Genomic DNA, 26,176 nt, shown 5'->3' on the forward strand with positions numbered 1-26,176 from the left:
ATGGAAGCCTTTATAAACACGGTTCTCAATCACTCACTGCTGGAAACCATGAACACAAATGAAAGGCAGAAGGTAGTAACAACCATATTGGACCTTGTGGACAATATGGCCATGGCGATAGCTCTCACTCTGCCCAGTTCACAAGTGAAGAACATCACAACAGATTCATTTGGTAAAGTACTCTCCTTGGGAAACATTCACCATCGCAACAAAGGTTCTCGTTGCTAGTTACTGAGTGTGTGGAACTGGATTTAAATGAAGGGGAGGCAATGTGCAGTTTACTTTCAAATAATCAGCTTTGAGCCTGAAGTGCCTGTTCATCACTTGGTGTTGAATAGATGAATAAAATATAATAATAATAATAATATATTTTATTGTCATTACACATAAGTGCAACGATATTTAGGTATGCAGCTTCCATCCGACATCATAACTTAAGTAACTACTAACATTTAGATTTAGATACCCCGAGAACATGGTTTGTAAAAAGAACATTATAACAGTAAAATAGTAAAAACCGACTAAAGTGCAGATGTGTCTGTGCGATGTGACCATCCGAGGAAGACAGTCCATGGGGGTGGGGGGCACTCAGCAGGGCCGGTTCAGAGCAGCTATAGCTCTGGGAAAGAAGCTGTTCCTGAGCCTGGAGGTGCGGGCGTAGAAGGCCTAGTAACATCTGCCGGAAGGAAGTAGTTCGAACAGTCCATTACAAGGGTGTGAGGAGTCTTTGTGAATGCTGACGGCCTTCCTGAGGCACCGTGTTCGGTAGTTGCCCTCCAAGGCTGGTAGCAGTGTCCCAATGATCTTCTGCGCTCTGTGGACGACGCGCTGAAGAGCTCTCCTCTCCGCCTCCGCCCTGCTGAGATACAATACAGAGATGCCATACAATAGTATGCTCTCTGTCGTGCAGCGGTAGAAGATTGTCAGCAGCTGTTGGGGCAGACCAGTTCTTTTCAATGTTCTCAGGAAGAACAGTCGTTGCTGTGCCTTTTTGACCAGCACAGCGGTGTTGGTGGACCATGTGAGGTCCTCTGCAATGTGTGTGCCCAGAAACTTAACACTGGACACTCTCTCCACACTGTCCCCGTAGATGGAGGTTGGGGCGTATTCCCCCTTCTGTGACCTCCTGAAGTCGATAATCAGCTCCTTAGTCTTGGAGGTGTTTAGTGACAAGTTGATACGTGAGCACCAGTCCGTCAGGTTCTGCACCTCCGCTCTGTAGTTTTGTTTCATCACCGTTGGTGATCAGCCCGATCACCAACCTGGCGGATTGATTGATTAAGATGGATTGATTAAGATGTTGGGTCTTGATATCAATGTTACTGCCATATTTCCTGAGGAGAAAATTTGACAGAACTGCAGATCGAAGGGAATTTGGGGGGAAAAGTCCCAGAAAATGCTGGAAACACTCGGCAGCTCAGGCAGCATCTGAGGCAAGAGAAACGGCCGATGTTTCAGATTAAAGACGTGAACCCTTTCTCTTTCCAATCGTTCTGCCTGAGCTGCTGAATCCACCGCCTGCTGTGTTTTGATGTCAGAGTTGCTGAGACTGCGTGGGAAGGGTTTGGTGTAACACAACACACCTGGAATAGTGAGGTGTCCTGTCTCCAGTGTTGTACCTGTTGCCACAGCTCCGTTGGAAGGTCACTCAGGGGTCACTGTCAGCTGGGGTTCCTGTTTCATGTATGAATGAACTGCAGATGTTGGTTTAAACCAAAGATAGACACAAAAAGCTGGAGTAACTCAGCGGGACAAGCAGCATCTCTTGAGAGAAGGAATGGGTGATATTTCGGGTCGAGACCCTACTTCAGACTAGTTAGAGATAAGGGAAACAAGAGATATATACAATGAAGTAGAGAGACAAAGAACAATGAATGAAATATATGCAAAAAAGTAACGATGATGAAGGAAACAGGCCATTGTTAGCTGTTTGTAGGGTGAAAACGAGAAGCTAGTGTGACTTGGGAGGAGGAGCGATAGAGAGAGAGGGAATGCCGGGGTGACCTAAAGTGAGTGAAATCAATATTCATACCACTGGGCTGGAAGCTGCCCAAACAAAATATGAGATGCTGTTCCTCCAATTTGCATTTAGCCTCACTCTGACAATGGAGGAGACCCAGGACAGAAAGGTCTGTGTTTAAGAAGGAACTGCAGATGCTGGAAAATCGAAGGTAGACAAAAGTGCTGGAGAAACTCAGCGGGTCCAGTAGCATCTATGGAGCGAAGGAAATAGGCGACAAAAGTGCTGGAGAAACTCGACACAGAAATTTGCCACAGAAAGGTCTGTGTGGGAATGGGAAGGAGAATTAAAGTGTTTGGCAACCGGGAGATCAGGTAGGTTCAGGTGGACTGCACAAAGGTGTTGAGCTAAACGATCTCCCTGTGCTGTGCAGTGGTGACTGGAGCTCGCCTGTGCTATACTTATACCCACAAACTCTAACTGTAGGTGTTGTAGCCGTTTAGCTGCACACTCAACTCACAACCTTCTCTAAAGAAAACAATGCCTCCTTCTTTGGCCTGTCCATGGGACTGGTGTTCCTCAGTGACTGGATATTACCACTAAACCTTGCCTGCTCTCTCTCTAAGGCCACATCTTCCCTCATGCACGGTACCCAGGTGAAATATGACTGAACCATCTTCATAGCAATTCAATGACGCTTCAACAGTGACATCCATCAGGATGTTCTGAAGTTGAGACACAGGTTTGAGGACCAGTCAGCCCAGACTCTGTGCTCAGGGTGTGGAAGTGGAACAAGAGCACCACCTGAGCCACGGCTAACAAGTGTTGGCAATAATAATAATAATAATATATTTTACTGTCATTGCACAGAGGTACAACAAGATTTGGTGTGCAGTTTCCATCCGATGTAATAACTTTATTAGCTAAAAATTTAGACACCCAGAGAAACATGATTAAAAACAAAAATCAGTTAAAACAGTATAAAGTACAAATAGGTCTGTGCCGGCTCGATGTGTGACGTGACCATCATGGGGGGGGGGAGGGGAACCGGCGGCACCACCAGCACTCAGCAGGGAGCAACTATAGCTCTGGGGATGAAGCTGTTCCTAAGTCTGGAGGTGAAGGCGTAGAATGCCTTGTAACGTCTGCCGGACAGGTTGTTAGACCTTGGAGAGAGAGAGAGAGAGAGAGATCAGTTCTGTTGCCATTGCATGCTTCACAACATCTGATCTTTTCTCATAGTTCTGAAGATCCAGGTGATTGAAAAGAAGAATAGCAATGCGGACCATTTGGTGGAGATGCATGTTGAGAGCAATGTCATGAAGATATTCTGGAGTTCAATCACTGAAGGCACTAACCCTGGTAAATGTTCTGTCTCTTTCCCATCCTTCCATACCTGGTGTGTAAATATCACAGGAACTGATGGAACATAGAAAACGATACAGCAGAGGAACAGGTCCTTAGGCCACAACCTCAGTGCGGAACATGAAGCCAAGATAAACTATTCAGCCTGACCATGATCCATAATACCCCTCCATAGCCATGTGCCTATCTAAAAGCCTCTTACACGCCATTATTGCATCAGCTTACACCGCCACCCCTGGCAACATGTTCCAGGCACCCACCACCGTCTGTATTAAAAACTTGCCCCGCACGTCTCCTTGAAACTTTTCCCTTTCACGTTAAAGCTGTGCCTCTAGTCTAGATATTTGCTACATTCATCATGTCATTCCACAGAAAGGCATCATCTAGATAATGATGGGTGAATGTCATAGAATCTTTTATCCAGAGTAGGGGAATCAAGAACAGAGGACATAGTTTAAAGGTGAGAGGGGAACCCCAGGGGCAACTTTTTCACTCATGGAGAGGTGGGTATGTGGAAGAAGCTTCCAGATGAGGTTGTTGAGGCCAGTTCTATAACAGCCGGTTCTTTAAAAGACACTTGGACAGATACATGAATACAAAACATTTGGACAGATATGGGCCAAACGCAGGAAATGGGACAAGCTTAGATGGGGCATTTTGGTCGGCATGGACAAGTTGGGCTGAAGGCCTGAATCTGAGCTCTGTGACACAATGACTCTATCTTGTGTGAATGGCCATGTGTAACCACCCACAAGGCACAAGTCAGGACCGTGATAGATCACCCTTCACTTGCCTGATTGAGTGTAGTTGTAACAGCACTCAAACTAACCTGAAACTGTCCTGGACAAAGCAGGCCGCTCGATGATCTCCCGATCCACCACTGTTTAAGCTGGTTTTAATGCTCAGAGCCCCTGTACAGGGCACCACAGGAATGGGTGGTGGGTGCTGTAGACCTGCCTTTATGTCCCGTTACTGGAGTCTGACACCTGACCTTTCTCCACACTCACCAATGGTTGAACTGTTATCTCCAGCAGACTTTGTGGCTGTTTCCTTTCTTGTATTCAACGACATGGAATCCCTGTTGAACAGAGAGATTAAAGGAGGATTCTCAACTCAGAGGACGTTCCCATTGATCTCCAAGGTGGTCTCAGCCACGATCAGCAACAAAGTCGCCAGCTCCAAGCTGAAAGAAATGGTCAATTTCACTCTGGCAATCAACCAGGTTTGTAAATACCACCCAGGGTGTGTCCCGATGGATAATGGGCTCCCCCAAAGGTACAAATGGGAAATAGTTCCTGAACTCAGAATTAAACTCCTTCTGCCTCCATTGGGTAAGTCCCCATCAAATCTGTGTCACATAGTGCAGGAATTTGCAAGGTGTTATCTAGGACTAACTGGCCAAGTAGATGAGAGAAAAGCTAAAGTGCAGAGACTGGAATGAAATACAGAAATTGCCTGAACACTCAGCAGGTCAGGCAGCATCAATGGACAGAGGAACAACGCTAACTTCTCATTGTCTGCAGTACCTGCCTGACCTGCTGAGTACTTGCACCATCTTGTGTTTACGTTAGACTCAGATGAGAGGATTGGCTCTGATTGTACACTTAGTGAACGAAGGAGAAGATCAGGAAGAACCTTTGCTCTGGGTGATTTACTGCTGGGAAGTCACTGTACACTATGTAGGGATGGTGTACATGTGACCCTGGTTAACCCACCTCACCCTGAAGTGTGAAGGTTGGGTGGGCAGCAGACACACTGAGCCTGGCTTCAGGCCTGATGTCTCCACATAAGCTGATCTGAGCTGGTTCAGGTCAGTTTATGGTCACCACTCCATTCACCGTTACTCAGGGTCAGTACAAGGAGACCTGATGCAGGAAGTGGAAATGCCACATCTGAGGGAGAGGGGTGAAGGGTTAGAGATTGGTAAAGAGACGGGTCACAGGAGGAGACCATGTGCCACCATTTCTCAGGTGGTGGTGAAGCTGTAGTTTCAGTGTATAGCCGCCATATCAATGAAAGACAATCGCTATCACTGCACTGTGTATGTGGGGTGTCAGCTGGGATATTGTAGTCGGGGATTCATTCTCGATATTAGTCTGACTGCCCTTCCCCAGGCCAGTTTCAATGTGGAGGGAGCTTCACTGTATGTATCCATGCCCCACCCTGGGGCAGTTTGATGGGACAGTACGGTGAGATTGGTAGCAATGGTGTTCCCTCTGTTGTGTTAAATGTGATCCTGTGGCCGGTTTCCCACCTGCAGGAGGTCACTGTGAATTGCTGTCACCAAAGGGATAGGACAGATCTGATGTTTTCTGTGCTAACACAACTTGGGGAAGTGTGAATGCTCAACCTGTTATCAGAAAGATTCAATCGATGGTTAAAAGTCTTTGCTCTTCTCAGTCGCAGGAACAGAAAGACAACGAGAAGCCAACGTGTGTGTTTTGGAAGACGACGGAAGGTGAAAGTGTCTGGTCCCGTGAGGGTTGTGTAACGTATGGTTTCAATCAGACATACGTGGACTGCCAGTGTGACCACCTCACAAGCTTTGCTATTTTAATGGCTCCTGTTGATCTTAAGGTACGAGGTCGTCCAACAGAAAAACTAAAGAGGGAACAAGTCAGAGAGTCAGAGGGAAGGAGACACACAGCATTGAAACAGGCCCTTCAGCCCACCATGTCCATGCTGACCCGCAAGCATCTATTGGTCTGAAAAAGGGTCTCGACCCTAAACATCACCCATTCCTTCTCTCCAGAGATGCTGCCTGTCCCGCTGAGTTACTCCAGCTTTTTGTGCCTATTAAATCTGCAGTTCCTTTCTACACAATGCTACTGCTTGGTCTGTTGCCTTCTACACGTTGATGATTTAAGTCGTACCTTAGAGCGCTGTGAGGTAGCTGCCGCTTCCACCCACACAATCTGGGTGTCCCAGATCACAGGTACCCTCTGGGTGAAATCATTCCTCCTCAAATCCTCCCCAAACCTCACACCCTTTACCCTACACCTATACCCTCTGATTTTTCATGCCTGTGCTGTGGTATAACGTTTCTCATAATCCACTTCATCTATACCCATCCCATTCATAATTTGTGTACCTTAATCCAGTACAATCAACCTTATGGGAGAGGAATCATGAACTGAGGGACATGGGTTGAAGGTGAGAAGGGAAAAAAATAATGGGAACCTGAGGGGCAGCTTTTCCACACAGTGGGTGGCAGGTATGTGAAAGTAGTTGAGACACGTCCAATGGCAACATTTAAAAGACATTTGGACAGGTACAGTGGAATGTGGTCCAAATACGGGCAAATGGGACTCAAGGGTTCTTGAATGAGGGGTTGAATGGGAACCATTAATTGTGTTCTAGAGGTTGACTGGGCCTGACCCAAAACTCCAGCCCGTTGTCCCTGGAGATACTGCAAGTATCAGAGCCTCAGGACATCAGGGAGACAAGGGTTCTCGATCAAAAAGGAATTGATGATCAATGTTCTAGAACATGATGAGTTGGTGCCCTGTAAACCTAGAAGGGGCCTGGCTCAGAGCTCCAGCCTGTTGTCAATGGACATTCTGGGGGTATCAGAGCCCTAGGCATCAGGGTTGGTGTTCACGAGGGAATTGATGGTTGGCATTCTAGAACATGATGAGTTGAGGCCTGGAGATCAAGCGCTTGAGGGGACCAGGCCCAGGCTCCATCATGTTGTCCCTGGAGACCTTGCCGCTGCTGTGGTGTGAACGTTGTGTCCCACATTGTGCCCGCTGCAGGATGACCGACACTTGGAGGTGATCACCTACATCTGCCTCATCATCTCTCTGCTGTGCCTCGCCGCCTCCATCGCCATCTTTGTCAACTGCAGCTCCATCCAGAACGCCAACACCACCGTCCACAAGCACCTGAGCTTCACCCTCTTCCTGGCACAGTTCGTCTTCCTGATAGGAATGCGGATTAAACACAAGGTAAGAAATCTAAGCTGCAGCTTCAAATTCTCAGCTCTCTCCTGGATCTTGACCTTATCTACGCCTCTCATCATTTCACATACTCCTCTCAGATCTCCCCTCAACTTCCAAGTATTGTTGCAGAGAAAGTAATATGTTTGCTCAACTTCACGTTATGTCAAAATCCTCTAATCCAGGCAGCTTCCTGGTGAACCTCTTCTGCACCCTCTCCAAAGCCTCCACAACCTTCTCATCATAGACTTGGTGGATTTACAGATTTATATAATTATTGGTGGGATTGAAGTTCACGTCCTTGGTCCAAGTCCAGCAATTGACCGATTCTGCTTGAAGTCATGGGTCAACAGAAATGTGCAATTTATTTACAACAGTAGACCTTGCTGGAGATATTGAGAACCGGAACTCCTGCAGAACTCCAAATTCATCATTCCAAACTGGGTTTAGTTTAGTTTAGAGATACAGCTAGGAAATAAGCCCTTTGGCCCACCAAATCTAGGCCGACTAGTGACCCCCACACACTATCCTACACACTCGGGCCAATTTATAATCTTTTCTTACCCTCACCAATTAACCTACAAACCTTTGGAGTGCGGGAGGAAACTGGAGCTCCCGGAGAAAACCCACGCGGTCACAGGGAGAATGTACAAACTCAGTACAGACAGGATCTCTAGGCAGGCAGCAACTCTACCGCTGCACCATTGTGCCACCCTAATATCCAGCAACATGTATAGTGACGATAGTTTCTCTGGGTATCTGCGTGTGTGTGTGTCTCTGCCCACCGTATCTAACCATTGCTGCCTGTCTATGACACACTCTTCTACCACCCAGTGCTGCCCACTAACCCGGCTGTTGCTATTGTCTTTAGGTGGTGTGTGGCCTGATTGCAGGCTGTTTGCATTACCTCTTCCTCGCCGTCTTCGTCTGGATGTTCCTGGATAGTTTGCAGCTTTTCATCATGTCCAGACACATCACCGTCACAAACTACAGTCGCACGCACGTCATCAAACGAATATACCTCTACATTTCCAGCTACGCCGTGCCTGCTGTGATAGTCGCTATCTCAGCAGCAGTAAACTCCAAAGGCTATGGATCGGAAAATGAGTGAGTAACAACTTATGGACAGGAATGTTTCAGTGGGATACGGGCAAAATGCTGGCACGTGGGACTAGGGTTAATGGGGCAGCTTGGTCAGCATGAGCAAGTGGGGCCGAACGGCCTGTTTACATGCTGTGTAACTCTATGCCTCTGATAGGGAAATGTCACAGCTCTATAGCTGATTTATTCCTAAACAGTGAGAGGCCATTTGGTCCATTGGATCCATGCAAGCTCCCAGAAGATTGATCCCAGCAGTCCCATTGCCCCTCTCCTTGTCTCCATGCATCTTATTCTCTCAGTAACTCTGACTCTTTTCCCACCCACCTACACTGAGGGGGAATTCACTGCAGATCGTCATCTCTCCCTCATCTTTAACAACTCCAAAGACGTACAGGTGTGTAGGTTAAATGGCTTGGTTTTAAATGTAAAATTATCCCTGACATGTGCAGGATAGTGTTATTGTACGGGGATTGCGGGTCGGTGCAGACTCGGTAGGCCGAAGGGCCTGTTTCTGCACTGTATCTCTAAACTATACTAAACTATACAAAACAGTGACCCTGTGTGTGTCAGTGCCAGCTCACAGCACTGGGCCTTCCACAAGTACCTCATGAGCCGAGTGTGAGTCGGTAACAAAACTCTTTCCTCCTTACAGCTGTTGGCTGAGCCTGGAGTCGGGATTCCGTTGGAGTTTCCTGGGGCCGGTCTGCATGGTGATCGTGGTAAGCTTCTCCCCGGTGACTCCCCCCAACCCAACAACACTTCAATAAATGCTTCGCTGCTTGCAGCTGGTGGCGACCCCTTGGAGTCATTGAGTCATAGAAATATACAGTGTGGAAACAGGCCCTTCGGCACAACTCGCCCACACCAGCCAACAATGTCCCAGCTACCCGTCTCACTTGCCTGTGCTTGGTCCATAACCCTCCAAACCTGTCCTATCCATGTACCTGTCCAACTGTTTCTTAAACAATGGGATAGTCCCAGCCTCAACTAATAATAATAATAATGGATGGGATTTATATAGCGCCTTTCTAATACTCAAGGCGCTTTACATCGCATTATTCATTCACTCACTCCTCAGTCACACTCGGTGGTGGTAAGCTACTTCTGTAGCCACAGCTGCCCTGGGGCAGACTGACGGAAGCGTGGCTGCCAATCTGCGCCTACGGCCCCTCCGACCACCACCAATCACTCACACACATTCACACACAGGCAAAGGTGGGTGAAGTGTCTCGCCCAAGGACACAACGACAGTATGCACTCCAAGCGGGATTCGAACCGGCTACCTTCCGGTTGCCAGCCGGACACTTAGCCCATTGTGCTATCTGTCAACTACCTCCTCTGGCAGCTTGTTCCATACACCCACCACCATCTGTGTGAAAAAGATACCTGTTGGATTTCTATTTGATCTTTTCCCCTTCACCTTGAACCTATGTCCTCTGTTCCTTGATTCCCCTACTCTATGTAAAGGACTCTGTGCATCTGCCTGATCTATTCCTCTCATGATTTTGTATACCTTTATAAGATTCAATTTCAATTTTCAATTCAATTTAAAAAACTTTATTGCCATATACATCGTTATATTGACAAAGTATAAAACATAACATACATATTTAAAATGCATAAATATAAATACAAGTATACAGTGCATGGATAGATATGTCCCTGTACATAAACTCACAATAGGCCTATAGCCCTTTATTGATTGCTACACGTTCTTGCAGCTGTAAGCAATACAACAGAATAGCAAGTTTAGCAATTCAATATTAATTTCTTAGTGTCAGTTAATGTCAATTAGTGTGTGCGTACATATGTGCATGTTGGTCATTCACCCTCTCTCTGGTTATGGCATGCTGTTACGTATTGTGCACCAAGATGTGCCGTATTTCCTTCACCAAGGATTATTCTTAGTTTTGATATATCATCTAGTTCTTTAAAATCAGGGGTTGCCAGACTGAGTTTGTCAAAGTGTTTAAGAAGGAACTGCAGATGCTGGAAAATCAAAGGTACATAGTTTGTCAAAGTATGTTTTCCGTGTTTTGTCAATTTTTTGGGATTTTAGGAGGAAGTGCACCTCTGTTTCAACCTCCTCAATAAGATTTCCCCTCATCCTCCTACACTCCATGGAATAGAGACCCAGCTTACTCAACCTCTCCCAATAGCTCACACCCTTTAGTCCTGGCAACATCCTTGTAAATCTTTTCTGAACTCTTTCAAGCTTGACAATTGTTCACCAGAATGCTGCCTGCATTAGAGGGCATTAGCTACAAGGAGAGGTTGGATGGACTTGGATGGTTATCCCTGGAATGCCAGAGATTGAGGGGAGAACTGATAGAAGTATATGAAATTATGAGAGACATAGATAGGATAGACAGTCAGAATCTTTTCCCAAGGTGGAAATGTCAAAAACTAGAGGACATAGCTTAAGGTGTAAGGGGATACATTTAAAGGAGACTAGACTAGGATCCCATGCTCGCACGGGAGGGCTGGACCCCCAACGCAATATTCCACCTCTCCACCAATTCCAATATTGGAGGCCAGTAGGGGGGGGGGGGGGGGGGCTGGTTTCCAGAGGGCTGGTATGGACATTGTTGGCCGAATGCATTGTTGGGCTGGCAGCTTGGTCACTCAGGCCTGGTGGGCTGGCAGCTCAGTCACTCAGGCCTGGTGGGCTGGCAGCTCAGTCACTCAGGCCTGGTGAGCTGGCAGCTCAGTCACTCAGGCCTGGTGGGCTGGCATGTCAGTCACTCAGGCCTGCTGGGCTGGCAGCTCAGTCAATCAGGCCTGGTGGGCTGGCAGCTCAGTCACTCAGGCCTGGTGGGCTGGCAGCTCAATCACTCAGGCCTGGTGAGCTGGCTGCTCAGTCACTCAGACCTGGTGGGCTGGCAGCTCAATCACTCAGGCCTGGTGGGCTGGCAGCTCAGTCACTCAGGCCTGGTGAGCTGGCAGCTCAGTCACTCAGGCCTGGTGGGCTGGCAGCTCAGTCACTCAGGCCTGGTGAGCTGGCAGCTCAGTCACTCAGGCCTGGTGGGCTGGCAGCTCAGTCACTCAGGCCTGGTGAGCTGGCAGCTCAGTCACTCAGGCCTGGTGAGCTGGCAGCTCAGTCACTCAGGCCTGGTGGGCTGGCAGCTCGGTCACTCAGGCCTGCTGGGCTGGAAGCTCAGTCACCCAGGCCTGGTGGGCTGGCAGCTCAGTCACTCAGGTCTGGTGGACTGGCAGCTCAGTCACTCAGGCCAGGTGGGCTGGCAGCTCAGTCACTCAGGCCTGGTGGGCTGGCAGCTCAGTCACTCGGGCCTGGTGGGCTGGCAGCTCAGTCACTCGGGCCTGGTGGGCTGGCAGCTCAGTCACTCGGGCCTGGTGGGCTGGCAGCTCAGTCATTCGGGTCTGGTGGGCTGGCAGCTCAGTCACTCAGGGCTGGTGGGCTGGAAGCTCAGAAACTGCCAGAAATTCTGTCCAACACAGGTGAGAGACTGTGAGAGAGAAAGGTGAAAGGGTAGATAATCAATTTTAGATATTTTTCATATTTTTCTGCAGATCACAACAATGAAGGAGGAAAGTCTATCCTGGCCTGGATCTCACAGAGAGCCAATGAAGGGAGGGAGAAATATACTGGGATGAGGTTTAATACTTGCAGGGGGGAATACTTACTGATGGGCCAAAGGGACTCCTCCTTGGCTAGTACAGGCCTGATAGGCCAAAGTGGCTCTTAAAAAAAAATCTGAGTGAAAGGCACTTTTTCTGGCCTGTATTAGCCCCCCCCCCTCCCCTCTCCCGGGCTAATACAGGCATTTTGGGCAAAAGGGACTGGTTTATTGGCTGAAATTAGTGGTTCCAGGGAGGCCAAACAACTCATTTCAATTCCATTTCCATTGCAGTTTCAAGCACAGGGCAGGCCAAATAACTAATTTCATTTTCATTTAATTTCCATTTTCATTTCCATTGCAGTTTCAAGCACAGGGCAGGCCAAACAGCTCATTGCATTTCCATTTCCATTTCCATTGCAGTTTCAAGCACAGGGCAGGCAAAAAGCTTTTGGCATTTTAATTAAGGGCTGTCAAAACATTTATTGCAAGTACATTGCACTCACAGTTCAGTTGATTCACTGCTTAGAATCACAATCGTGGCCTCTCCCTCGCAATCTTCCAGAGTGACTGACTCCCGTCCAGGCATCCGGGGTTTTATAGTCCTGCCCCCCACCTCCTGGAAGGGGCGTTACCTTCATCATGGTGATTGACATGCGAGAGGACCAATCAGCTGATCTCAAGATTTTTTAAACATTCATAACTTTTTTATTTTTCATCGATCGGAAAAATCGTCGAGGCTGCCTCAGCAGAGGAGGAGGGCTGTGAGTAAGATGGCCAAAAATCATCACGATATAGGGTACCGTTTTTTTCTAAAATCAATAAACAGCGCAGACAGGAAGTGGTCAAGATGAGACTTTTAGTTGTAGAGATGAGTGGGTTTTTATTTTGCACGGAGAGTGGTGGGTGCCTGGTACGCACTTCCAGGGGTGATGGTGGAGGCAGATAAGGTAGTGATGTTTAAGAGTGGTTTTAGATAGGCACATGGATATTTGGGATACGAGGAGAAGGTTGCTGGGGAGAGGTGAGGACCGGCAGAGTCTCGGACAGAGGGAGAGAGGGTCACGGGCAGTGCTGTGGAGCAGTGGGAAGAGAGTGTGAGTGGCAGCAGGAGAGAAGGGAAGGCACCGAAGGGAATTGCGTGTGGGATGTGGCGGATGCCGGCCTCAGGAGACTCTGTTTCTCTCCCTCTCCAGGTCAACACCGTGCTGCTAGTTTGGACGCTCTGCCTACTGAGGAAACATTTTGCCTCGCGCAACAAGGAAGTGTCGAAGCTCAAAGAAACCAGGTACGTGGAGCAGAGAACATAGTACAGTACAGCACAGCAACAGGCCCTTCAGCCCACCATGTCTGTGCTGACCACTATCAACGTTGCAACTCATCCCATCTGCCTGCATGTGGGCCATATCTCTCCATCCTCAGCCTGTTCATGAGCCTGTCTGAATGTCTCTTAAACATAACCATGGTATCTGCTTCCACCTCCTGTCCGGGCAGCGCAGTCCAGGCACCCATCACTGTATAAAACCAACTTGCCTCTCATATCTCCTTTAAACTTTCCCCCTTACACTTCAAACCTATGCCCTCTAGCATTTGACCTTCTCCCCCATTGAGAATAAAACTCTACCCACCTTACGTGTAGGAAAGAACTGCAGATGCTGGTTTAAATTGAAGATAGACACAAAATGCCTGAGTAACTCAGCGGGACAGGCAGCATCTGTGGACAGAAGAAATGTGTGACGTCACCCATTCCTTCTCTCCAGAGATGCTGCCTGTCCAGCTGAGCTACTCCAGCATTTTCAGGAACAGGCCTGTGCAGGTCTATCTACCCACCTTATCTTTGCCTCTCATCACTTTACGTTTTTCTAATATCTGAGGCTCATCCCTCAGCCTCAGTCATTCAGGGGAACACAATCCAAGTTTGTCCAACCTCACCTTATTTCTAAATCTCTCTGATCCAGCCAGCATCCTGATGAACCTCTCAAATCTCCTTTAACTTTCACCCTCTGTGCGTGAAGTCATGCCCTTTGATATGTGACATTTCCACCCTGAGAAAGTATACATCTTCCTTATTGACGCCCCTCATAAATTTATATATTTCTCATCAGGTCACCCCTTAGCCGCTGACATTCTGGAGAAGGCATTCCAAGTTGTTCCAAACTCTCCTTATAGCTCAAACTCTTTAATCCTGGCAGTGTTCTGATGAATCGTTTCTGCCCCCTCTCCAAGTTCCACCACAATCTTCCTCTGGTGACCAGAAATGCAGGTAATGGTCCAAATGTGATCCCTGGTGACTGTGGGCTGAGGGACGGCAGGGTCCCAGGGTGGGTCTGGCCATGGTGCTGATCTCTGATCATGGTGACCATGGAAGTGGGGAGGGAAGCTAGATTAGTTTACAGATACAGCTTAGAACCAGGCCCTTTGGCCCAATGACTCCATGCTGACCATTGATCACCCGTTCACACTAGTTCTATGTCATCCCACTTTATCATCACTCCCTGCACACTTTGGGCAATCTGCAATTAACCTATAAACCCCACATGTCTTTGGGGTGTGGGAGGATACTGGAGCACCCGAAGGAAACCCACGTGGTCGCAGGGAGAACGTTCAAACTCCACACAGGCAGCACCCAACGTCAGGATCAAACCCGAGTTTCTGGCGCTGGGAGGCAGCAGCTCTATCCGCTGCACCACTGTGCCCCCCCCTTAAGTCAGGATCAATTTCTTCATGATGACTTTCCCATTGACCTGCACAGGAACAGGCCCTTTGGCCCACAATATCTGCGCCAATCAGGTGATTATATGAAAGATGCACTGATTTTACAACTTGCTGTTGGGTGTTCAGAATGCCCCAAGAGTGTGAAAGCTCCCACATGGAAGGAGTTTCTTCATGACAATGTTCCCATTGACCTGCTCTCTTCCCTCCTTGTGCACAGAACCCTGACCCTCAAGGCTGCCGCACGGATGCTTGTTTTGGGAAGCACCTGGATTTTGGGAATATTCCAGGTGGATGAGAGCACCATGGTGTTGTCCCACTTGTTCACCGTCATCAACAGTCTGCAGGGGCTGTTTGTTTTCCTCATTTACTGCGTCTTCAACCGCCAGGTGAGGAGAACCTCTGCAGAGAAACCTTCCCTTCTCTGATGCTGCTCTTTGCATTTTGACACGGATGTGGTCAATGTTCATGCCGTCTTTCAATGACCCACGGACTGGGAGCAAGAATCGCCCACTAGCTCCTTCACATTCCCTCCGCCATTTAATAAGACCAGGCTGATCTGATTGTGATCTCCCACCTTCGTTCCCCTTCGATCCCCTCGATCACCCTTCACCCCATCCTGGTCCAGAAGCTCTCCATCTATCTGGGATGGTTTTTCAAGGGCCTGCTCCCACTGCCTTTTGAAGCAGATTGGTAGTGTTTTGGATGGTGTGGAGGGTAGTCTCGGGCTACGGACAGATATTGATCAGCTTCTGAGGTGGGCAGACCAAAGGCAGATGGAATTTAATCCACGATAAGTGTGATATGTTTTGGGAGAGGATGTTACCAGGACTTGGGGTGTCTGTGCTATAGGGAGAGGTTGAGGAGACTTTGATTATATATATTTGGAGCCCCGGAGGATGGGGGGTGATCTGATAGAGGTGTACAAAATCATGTGAGAAGTTGATTAGGTAGATGCACAGAGTCTCTTGACCAGAGTAGGGGATTCAAGAACCAGGCCATATAGGTTTAAGGTGAAGGGGGAAAGATTTAATACAAATCAGAGAGGTAACATTTTCACACAAAGGGTGGTGGGTGTATATATCAAGATGCCAGAGGAAGTAGTTGAGGCAGGGACTATTGCAGGGTTTAAGAAAGAAATAGACCGGTACATGGATAGGACATTATAGGGATATGGGCCAAACACAGGCAGGTGGGACCAGTTGGTCGCCGTGGGCAAGTGGAGCCGAAGGGCCTGTGTCCACACTGTATGACTCTTTACTACCCTTAATGGCAGGATACACATGAATGATGGGGTATTCAGGGACAGAGAGACCTTGATGTACGAGTCAACTTAGAAGATTGAGGGGGAATCTTATAGAAGCGTACAAAATTCTTAAGGGGTTGGACAGGGTAGATGCAGGAAGATTGTTCCCGATGTTGGGGAAGTCCAGAACAAGGGGTCACAGTTTAAGGATAAAGGGGAAATCTTTTAGGACTGAGATGAGAAAAACATTTTTTACACAGAGAGTGGTGAATCTCTGGAATTCTCTGCCACAGAATGTAGTTGAGGCCAGTTCATTGGCTATATTTAAGAGGATGTTAGATGTCACCCTTGTGGCTAAAGGGATCAGGGGGTATGGAGAGAAAGCAGGTACAGGATACTGAGTTGGATGATCAACCATGATCATATTGAATGGCGGTGCAGGCTCGAAGGGCCAAATGGCCTACTCCTGCACCTATTTTCTATGTTTCTATGTTTCTATGAGTCCTTAGTTCACTGAGGGCCACAACACAGGCTGGGACAAGAAATATAAGAGCAATGATGGTATGGGGCAGCTTTATAAAGCATAGGTGAGGCCACGTCTGGGCCATTGGGGGGACTTGATAAAGGTCTTTAAAATGATGAGAGGGATAGACAGAGTTGATGTGGACAAGCTTTTCCCTTAGAGAATAGGGAAGATTCAAACAAGAGGATATGACTTCAGAATTAAGGGACAGAAGTTTACGGGTAACATGAGGGGGAACTTCTTTACTCAGAGAGTGGTAGCGGTGTGGAATGAGCTTCCAGTGGAAGTGGTGGAGGCTGGTTCGTTGGTATCATTTAAAAATAAATTGGATAGGCATATGGATGAGAAGGGAATGGAGGGTTATGGTATGAGTGCAGGCAGGTGGGACTAAAGGAAAATAATTGTTCAGCATTGACCTGTAGGGCCGAGATTGCCTGTTTCCGTGCTGTAATTGTTATATGGTTATATTGTCTGCAGTCGTGGTCACCTCAGTCTAGAAATGACATGATTGCTCTGGAGATGGAGTGGAGGAGGTTCACCAGCACGTTCCCCAGAGTGGAGAGCCTCAGATATGGACCGAGACTTGGTTTGTGTCCTTGGGGCTGAGGGGGGGGGGGGGGGACTGAGGGGGGACTGAGAGAGGTGTACAAAATTATCAGGGGCATGGATAGTATTAAATCTCCCTCACAGCAGAGATGTCCGTTATCGGAGGGCAGAGGTTTAAAGATATGGTTTAGAATGGATATAAGGAAGAATGATTTGATTCAGAGTGGGTTGGAGTTTGGAGCCACTGCCTGAGGGACTGTGGAGACATGGACTCTCACAACATTTAGACAAACACTTGAATTGCCAAGGCATAGAAGGCTACAGGTCATGTGTGGGTAAATGGGATCAGTATTGATGGTTACTTGATTGTCAGCACGGAGAGGATGGGCCAAAGAGCCTGTTTCTCTGCTGAACAACTCTGTGACTGAAGAGAGATCCAGAGAATCATGACCCTGTGAGAGAAATTGGTGGACAGGCCAAACCCAATGGAGCTGGTAAGAAGAGGAAGCATCTTGGAGAGTCGCTCCTGAGTGAGTGATCCCATGGAGATGCTAATGGCAGAAGCCACTGGATAAGTGTTAACTCTCACTTGACTTTGGGACAAAGCATGTTGAACGGTTGGAAGTTTTTTCCATGGGTTGAAATATTCCCATTTTGTTGAAGGTGGTGACTGAATGTCGGAAATGGTTGACCAGAAAGCACAAGAGTTTCACCACCGAATCCTCACAGATTGAGATGAACCCGACTGAGGTAAGAAAGATAGAAACAAAGAAACATAGAAAATAGGTGCAAGAGTAGGCCATTCGGCCCTTCGAGTCATTCAATATGATCATGGCTGATCATCCAACTCAGTTTCCTGTACCTGCCTTCTCTCCATACCTCCTGATACCTTTAGCCAAAAGGGCCACATCTAACTCCCTCTTAAATATAGCCAATGAACTGGGCTCAACTATCTTCTGTGGCAGAGAATTCCAGAGCTTTATCAGGAAACACAGAAATCCTCAGCAGGTCAGGCAGCGTCCGTGGAGAGAGAAACCAAGTGAACGACTCCGGTCGATTATCTCATATCAAAGTAATCAAGAATCGGTCAATCTCCAGCTTAAAAATATGCATTAACTTGGCCTCCAAAGCCGCCCATGGTAATGAATTCCCCAGATTCACCACCCTTTGACTAAATAAATTCTTTATCTCCTTTCTAAAGGTATGTCCTTTTATTCTGAGGCTATGGCCCAGTGTCGTTAAACGCTCATCATATGTTAGCCCAATCATTCCTGGGAGCACTCTCGTTAACCTCCTCTGGCCCCTCTCCAATGCAAGCACATCCTTCCTCAGATATGGGGCCCAAAACAGATCGCAATACTCCAGATGCAGTCTGACCAGTGGCTTATAAAGCCTCGGCATTACATCCATCCTTATTAAGCCTCAGCATTACATCTCTTTGTCCCATTGTTGATTCCCAGTAGAAGATGGCCTATAGTGGCCATCTCCAACAAATCCACATTCATCCACTGAGCCCTGACATTCAATCACATTATCATTGTCGAATCCCTCTCCATCACGTCCTGGGGGTCACCATTGGTTGGAAACTCTGGTCGATCAACAAGCAGAGTGAACAGAGGATCCTTAGGTCCATGATAGACACAAAAAGTTTGAGTAACTCAGCGGGACAGGCAGCATATCTGGAGAGAAGGAATAGGTGGTGTTTCGGGTCGAGATCCTTCCTCAGACTGAGGGCCGGGGGAAAGGGAAATGCATCAGGTTTCATGAGGTCCACGAGGTTGGTCTCAACTGTGTGTTGCTAAGAAGGAGACAAGTCATTGCAATCTCATTTTGTTTTATCCAGACTCATAAAACGTCATAAGTGGAAAGTTCAAGACTCAAGGACAAGATTTATCTCAGTGGATTTTCCTCCTTTCATGCTCTCTCAGTCGTTCCCCATCTTGCTCTGCTTTCCACCCCGAAGATTATGGATTGAAGTCACACTCCAGTGGTGGGAGATTTACGTTTCAGGACTGCTCGCTCCTCCAGAGTTATTTGGCTCATCCTGGGCTTGTGAAAATACACTGTAGAATGTAAGGCAGTGTCTGCAAGTGAGCTGATCAGGGAATCTGCGGATGAACATTGGCTTTTGTGCATGTGACCACAAATATATTTCTGTATTTTTCCTCATTTTCCATGTTTTGCCCAACCATCCCGCATTATTCAGCATTATTCCCCCTGAGATACTCGACAGTGCAGACAACACTCGGATATCACTGAAGTCAACGTCAGCCCAGATTTGGTCATGACCTTATCCCAAACGTTGCATACACAAGTATGGACTGGTGCACATGCACGGTCCAGATACACACAGATCATGTACACACGTGTACACCACATACTGACAGATGCAACACACCTGCAAAACAGATCAGGACAGAACGTGGACATGTACACGATTCATAGAGTACACAGACACAGGTACACACAAACACAGACATGCACATACATGCATGTACATATGGCACATACACTTACAGATGTGCACATACTCAGACGCACTCGCAGACATACACACAGATGTACACACACAGACATGCGCACACAATACACACAGACATAGAAACATAGAAATTAGGTGCAGGAGTAGGCCATTCGGCCCTTCGAGCCTGCACCGCCATTCAATATGATCATGGCTGATCATCCAACTCAGTATCCTGTACCTGCCTTCTCTCCATACACCCTGATCCCTTTAGCCACAAGGGCCACATCTAACTCCCTCTTAAATATAGCCAATGAACTGGCCTCAACTACCTTCTGTGGCAGAGAATTCCAGAGATTCACCACTCTCTGTGCAAACAATTTTTTTCTCATCTCGTTCCTAAAAGATTTCCCCCTTATCCTTAAACTGTGACCCCTTGTTCTGGACTTCCCCAAAATCGGGAACAATCTTCCTGCATCTAGCCTGTCCAACCCCTTAAGAATTTTGTACGTTTATATAAGATCCCCCCTCAATCTTCTAAATTCTAGCGAGTACAAGCCGAGTCTATCCAGTCTTTCTTCATATGAAAGTCCTGACATCCCAGGAATCAGTCTGGTGAACCTTCTCTGTACTCCCTCTATGGCAAGAATGTATTTTCTCAGATTAGGAGACCAAAACTGTACGCAATACTCCAGGTGTGGTCTCACCAAGACCCTGTACAACTGCAGTAGAACCTCCCTGTTCCTATACTCGAATCCTTTTGCTATGAATGCTAACATACCATTTGCTTTCTTCACTGCCTGCTGCACCTGCATGCCTACTTTCAATGACTGGTGTACCATGACACCCAGGTCTCGTTGCATCTCCCCTTTTCCTAATTAGCCACCATTCAGATAATAGGCTACTTTCCTGTTTTTGCCACCAAAGTGGATAACCTCACATTTATCCACATTATACTGCATCTGTCATGCATTTGCCCACTCACCCAGCCTATCCAAGTCACCTTGCAGCATCCTAGCATCCTCCTCACAGCAAACGCTGCCCCCCAGCTTCGTGTCATCCGCAAATTTGGAGATGTTGCATTCAATTCCCTCGTCCAATTCATTAATGTATATTGTAAATAGCTGGGGTCCCAGCACTGAGCCTTGCGGTACCCCACTAGTCACTGCCTGTCATTGTGAAAAGGACCCGTTTACTCCTACTCTTTTCTTCCTGTCTGCCAGCCAGTTCTCTATCCACATCAATACTGAACCCCCAATACCGTGTGCTTTAAGTTTGTATACTAATCTCTTATATAGGACCTTGTCGAAAGCCTTCTGAATGTCCAGATATAACACATCCACTGGTTCACCCTTATCCACTCTACTGGTTACATCCTCGAAAAATTCTATAAGATTCATCAGACATGATTTACCTTTCATAAAACCATGCTGACTTTGCCCAATGATTTCTCCACTTTCCAAATGTGCTGCTATCCCATCTTTAATAACTGACTCTAGCAGTTTCCCCACCACCGATGTTAGACTAACTGGTCTGTAATTCCCCGTTTTCTCTCTCCCTCCCCTTTTAAAAAGTGGGGTTACATTAGCTACCCTCCAATCCTCAGGAACTACTCCAGAATCTAATGAGTTTTGAAAAATTATCATTAATGCATCCACTATTTCTGCGGCTACTTCCTTAAGTACTCTGGGATGCAGCCTATCTGGCCCTGGGGATTTTTCGGCCTTTAATCCATTCAATTTACTTAATACCACTTCCCGGCTAACCTGGATTTCACTCAGTTCCTCCATCTCATTTGACCCCCGGTCCTCTGCTATTTCCGGCAGATTATTTATGTCTCTCTTGGTGAAGACAGAACCAAAGTAGTTATTCAATTGGTCTGCCATGTCTTTGTTCCCCATGAGCAATTCACCTGTTTCTGACTGCAAGGGAGCTACATTTGTTTTAACTTATCTTTTTCACTTCACATATCTATAAAAACTTTTGCAGTCAGTTTTTATGTTCCCTGCCAGTTTTCTTTCATAATCTATTTTCCCTCTCCTAATTAAGCCCTTTGTCCTCCTCTACTGGACTGAATTTCTCACAATCCTCTGGTAGGCTGCTTTTTCTGGCTAATTTGTATGCTTCATCTTTTGTTTTTATACTATCCCTGATTTCCATGTTATCCACGGATGCACTGCCTTCCCTGATTTATTCTTTTGCCAAACTGGAATCAACAATTGTTGTAATTCATCCATGCAGCCTTTGAATGCCTTCCATTGCATATCCACCGTCAACCCTTCAAGAATCAATTGCCAGTCTATCTTGGCCAATTCACGTCTCATACCCTCAAAGTTACCTTTCTTTAAGTTCAGGATTCTTGTTTCTGAATTAACAATGTCACTCTTCATCCTAATGAAGAACTCAATCATATTATGGTCACTGTTTCCCAAGGGGCCACGCACAACAAGACTGCTAACTAACCCTTCTTCATTACTCAATACCCAATCTTGAATAGCCTGTTCTCTCGTTGGTTCCTCTACATGTTGGTTTAGAAAACTATCCCGCATACATTCTAAGAAATCCTCTTCCTCAGCACCCTTGCCAATTTGATTCACCCAATCTATATGTAGATTGAAGTCACCCATTATAAGTGTTTTACCTTTGTTGCACGCATTTCTAATTTCCTGTTTGATGCCATCCCCAACTCCAATACTACTGTTAGGTGGCCTGTACACAACTCCCACTAGCGTTTTCTGCCCCTTAGTGTTTCGCAGCTCTACCCATATCGAGTCCACATCCTCCAAGCTAATGTCCTTCCTTTTTATTGCATTAATCTCCTCTCTAACCAGCATCGCTACCCCATCCCCTTTTCCTTTCTGTCTATCCCTCCAGAATATTGAATATCCCTGGATGTTCAGCTCCCAGCCTTGGTCAACCTGGAGCCATGTCTCCGTGATCCCAACTATATCATAGTCATTAATAGCTATCTGCACATTTAACTCATCCACCTTATTACGAATGCTCCTTGCATTGAGACACAAAGCCTTCAGGCTTGTTTTTACAACACTCTTACCCCTTATACAATTATGTTGAAAAGTTGCCCTTTTTGATTTTTGCCCTGGATTTGTCTGCCTGCCACTTTTACTTTTCACATTGCTACCTATTGCTTCTACCCTCAATCTACACCCCTCTGTCTCTCCGCTCACACATTTAAGCAACCCTTTCCCTTTAACTCCATCCTCGACTATCCCATTTGACACCCCTCCCCCACACAGACCTGCACGCACAGACAAGCATACACACAGAACTGCACACGCACATATACAAAGACACACTCGCAGACCCAGGGTCGGCCTTAAGCCGACTGGACCGATTTTCTCCCAATTGGGCCCCGCGCCTAAGGGGGGCCCCGCGTTAATTTTCGGTATTTCATATGGAAATACAAATTTGCTTTGTTAAATAAAGATTTAAAACAAAAGCATTCGTCATACGGCTTTTTTTTACAAAACGAACATGGATAACAACCGCTGCACGGCCATCAGACACAAACGATTTGTTAGCTACTACTGTTCGCACTAATTAACAGATAGTAGTCAACAAGTAGTTATACAATGTGTCATCAATGCATAGATCCACATGTTGTAGTCCTGACTCGTGGCGGCTCCTGATAAGTGATATAGTGTTTAAGAAGTAACTGCAGATGCTGGAAAATCGAAGGTAGACTGTGGCGGCAGGGTGCTGGTGGAAGGAGAGTGGTGCATTTGACAGCTGCCGTATGTGTTCGAACAATGGATTACCGTAATGGGCTTGCCTTGGCATACATTTCTTGCATGTGTTATGTTATTAGAAATATTAGCACGACCAATAATAAATTAAAACAAATCTCCAATGGTCTTGTCTCTCTGTGATACACGGAACCATGTCCATATGTGGTGCAGTGTAATACTGGAGATTTTAAAGTTAGTTAAAAAATGTCACCTGCCCTGTTTCAGCTTTTTTGACCCAGGTCAATATTAATAACGCTCACGAGGCCAAAAACTGCCACAGCAGCTGCCTCACCTGCCTCAGACGTGGTGCTTTGTGTAAATAAGTGATATGTTCCCTCCGCGGGTGCTGCCTTGCCCGCTGAGTTCCTCCAGCACTCTGTGTTTATTGTTTGGCTCTGAAGTTGAAGGTGGACCCCCTGTGTCTACCTTCAACTCCCTGTCTGTGGTGGCTCAGTGGGACGGGCAGGGGCTCTGGGGAGAGGGTTGCGTTTCTGGTCGAGACCCTTCTTCAGACAATCACAAGTACTCTCACCGACGAGCGTTCAGTTCAGTCTGAAGAAGAGTCTTCTCTCCAGAGTCACTGCGCTGCCTGTCCTGCTGAGCTACTCCAGCTTTTGTCTATCTTCAATTTCAGAGTTAGATCAAATTTATCATGGGGGGCTTATAGCGTCTACCCCCCCCCCCCCCCCCCCCCCGCTCCCCCCCCCCCTTCCTTTCCCAACCTCAGCCTCACGGACCTTAGCATACTCCTAGTTCCTAAAACCCATTTCCATCACTGATGTGGCATATAAATTCATGACAGATTTAAAAATCATGTCATATTCTTGTGTGAATGGGATTAGCTTGTTATCTGGATAGATTCATAGAAAATAGGTGCAGGAGTAGGCCATTCGGCCCTTCGAGCCTGCAACGCCATTCAATATGATCATGGCTGATCTTACAACTCAGTATCCTGTACCTGCCTTCTCTCCATACCCACTGATCCCTTTAGCTACAAGGGCCACATTTAACTCCCTCTTAAATATATAGATATTTAGGCTATTTTTAAAAATTATCCTTTTCTTAAGAAATGGAATCTACAGGACATGCTTAATGGGAAAGTAGTGGGCAGATATGCATGTCATGCATGGTTTGAAGAGCAAAAACTTGTAGTTTACAATGCCAACATTGAAAAGTTGAGGAAAAACAAGGTGTACAGAGTTGCTTATTGGATACAATCTGAGGAGTATGATGATGCTACTGATTATGGCATGCCAATGTACCAGCTAGCAACTGATCTTCTCCATAAAGACCTGGTCTTTTGCTAGAAAATGTAATTTATTTTCATATCTGTTACAGAGTTACAGCATATAATACAATAATATTAAAGTTCTGATCTTGAGAATATCACATTTTTAAATTTTCAAGGCAGTCTGGGTGTTTATTACTATTTTCATCGCAACGGTCAATTTTGTAATTAGCCACAATTAGGTAATTAACTCATTTTACTTCGGAGTCACGTGAGTGACTACGTGAAGATGGGCCGTCCATCTGCGTGCGCGTCATTACGTCTGAACGCAACGCGCACGACGGACTGGCAGAGGCACTGCGTCCTCCCAGCCGTCGGGATGGGCAGGTAAACAAAGTTGAACTACTTACCTGCGTTCTTTCGGGCTTGAAGCTTTTTGTAGTTTCAGAGCCCAGATGTCGAGGAGACAGTCCGCGGGGAAGTCGGCTGCCGAAGACCGCAGCATTCCCAGTAGGGGGCGACGGTCTTGTTACCGACATTAGCACCGGCAGCAGAACCGGCAGGAGACTTAGTGCAGGAGGAGGAGCTCCGTGGTGGTCCTGCGGGACGTAAAAACCACCCACAAGTCTGACAAACCCGTTGACTCAGATGAGTCTGAAGAAGAGGGATACCCTCCCTCAATGGAGAGCGTCTGAGGATGACTCTCCCACATGGAGCAACATATGGAGAAGTTGTTCCAACAATGATCTGCTCCGAAGGAGGGAGCGGTATCAGCACGGGCCCTACAGCAGGCTGTGCCAACAGCCTCGCACATGGGGCAGTCCAATGTCTTCCCCATTGGAGGGGGAAGTACAGATGGAAGAAACCACTCTGAATCAGAGTACAAAAGAACAGGGAGGGGGGGGGGGGATCCTTCCAAGGGACAAGCAGAAGAAAGCAAGTAAGTAAGTAATTTTAGTTATATAGCACTGTTTAAGTCAACTCGCATTGATACCAAAGTGCTTTACATAAAATGAATAATAAGCTTCCATACAAACAAAATAAAAGAAGTACTTCTGCAATCATCCAGGTTCCACTGGGTGCTTCCCTGGATGGAGATCTAGCTAATAATGTCAATTAGCATCCCATCAACTTTAATACCTGGCCATGAAAGGAGCCATGAACAGGTACCCCCCCACCAGCTACTGTGCTTCCATAAAGTAAAAATCCAGAAGGTATTAAACCTACTGAGGTCTGGGATCACACATTTGCAGGAGGAGTGGAATATGGACTCCTCACTGACAGAGAACAGGACACTATGGCACTATTGTATTATGCCCACTTTGGCATATGCCCACTTTGAGAGAATGCAATCAAACCATCAATTAACTCGAAGTTCGCTGTCCTGTGTAAAGCCAGCAATGTCCAGCCCGCAATCTACTTGTTCGGGGAAGACCTGCCGAGACAGGTACGGGATCTGGACGACGAGGCAAAAACAATCCGCCTCAATAACCAGAGGCCAGGTTACCCAAAAAGGATCCATCGCAAGGATGCATCCTTACAGCTATCGGCGTTTTATGCCTAGAGGGCCAGGCACTGGAGGAAGACCCACACCGGAGTCAAGGTCTTTTAGGGACAGGGCTCAGCCGGCCCACAGCGAGGATAAGGAGTGAACAACCACCAGTTCGACCTCCATAACCTCACGAATGAAAACCAGCGCCATACCGCCAGTAACGTCAGAGGTAAGCCGAACCAGTTCCTGAGGGAACACCCCAGACAAGCCTCACATA

At 47.0% G+C, this 26,176-nt stretch overlaps 1 protein-coding gene across 1 annotated transcript; it reads left to right on the plus strand.

The window, feature by feature from the left end:
- Nucleotides 1-19,212, plus strand: LOC116991893 (adhesion G protein-coupled receptor E3-like). The gene is made up of 11 exons (XM_033050868.1): nt 1-172; nt 3,203-3,322; nt 4,360-4,547; nt 5,726-5,902; nt 7,081-7,272; nt 8,135-8,370; nt 9,017-9,083; nt 13,139-13,230; nt 14,875-15,043; nt 17,633-17,719; nt 18,813-19,212. The coding sequence occupies exons 1-11, from the start codon at nt 1-3 to the stop codon at nt 18,828-18,830; spliced, it is 1,518 nt and encodes a 505-aa protein (XP_032906759.1). The 3' UTR covers nt 18,831-19,212.
- The last annotated feature ends 6,964 nt before the right edge of the window (nt 19,213-26,176 follow it).

This window comes from Amblyraja radiata, chromosome 35 (genome assembly GCF_010909765.2).
Source record: "Amblyraja radiata isolate CabotCenter1 chromosome 35, sAmbRad1.1.pri, whole genome shotgun sequence".
Lineage (NCBI taxonomy): Eukaryota > Metazoa > Chordata > Chondrichthyes > Rajiformes > Rajidae > Amblyraja > Amblyraja radiata.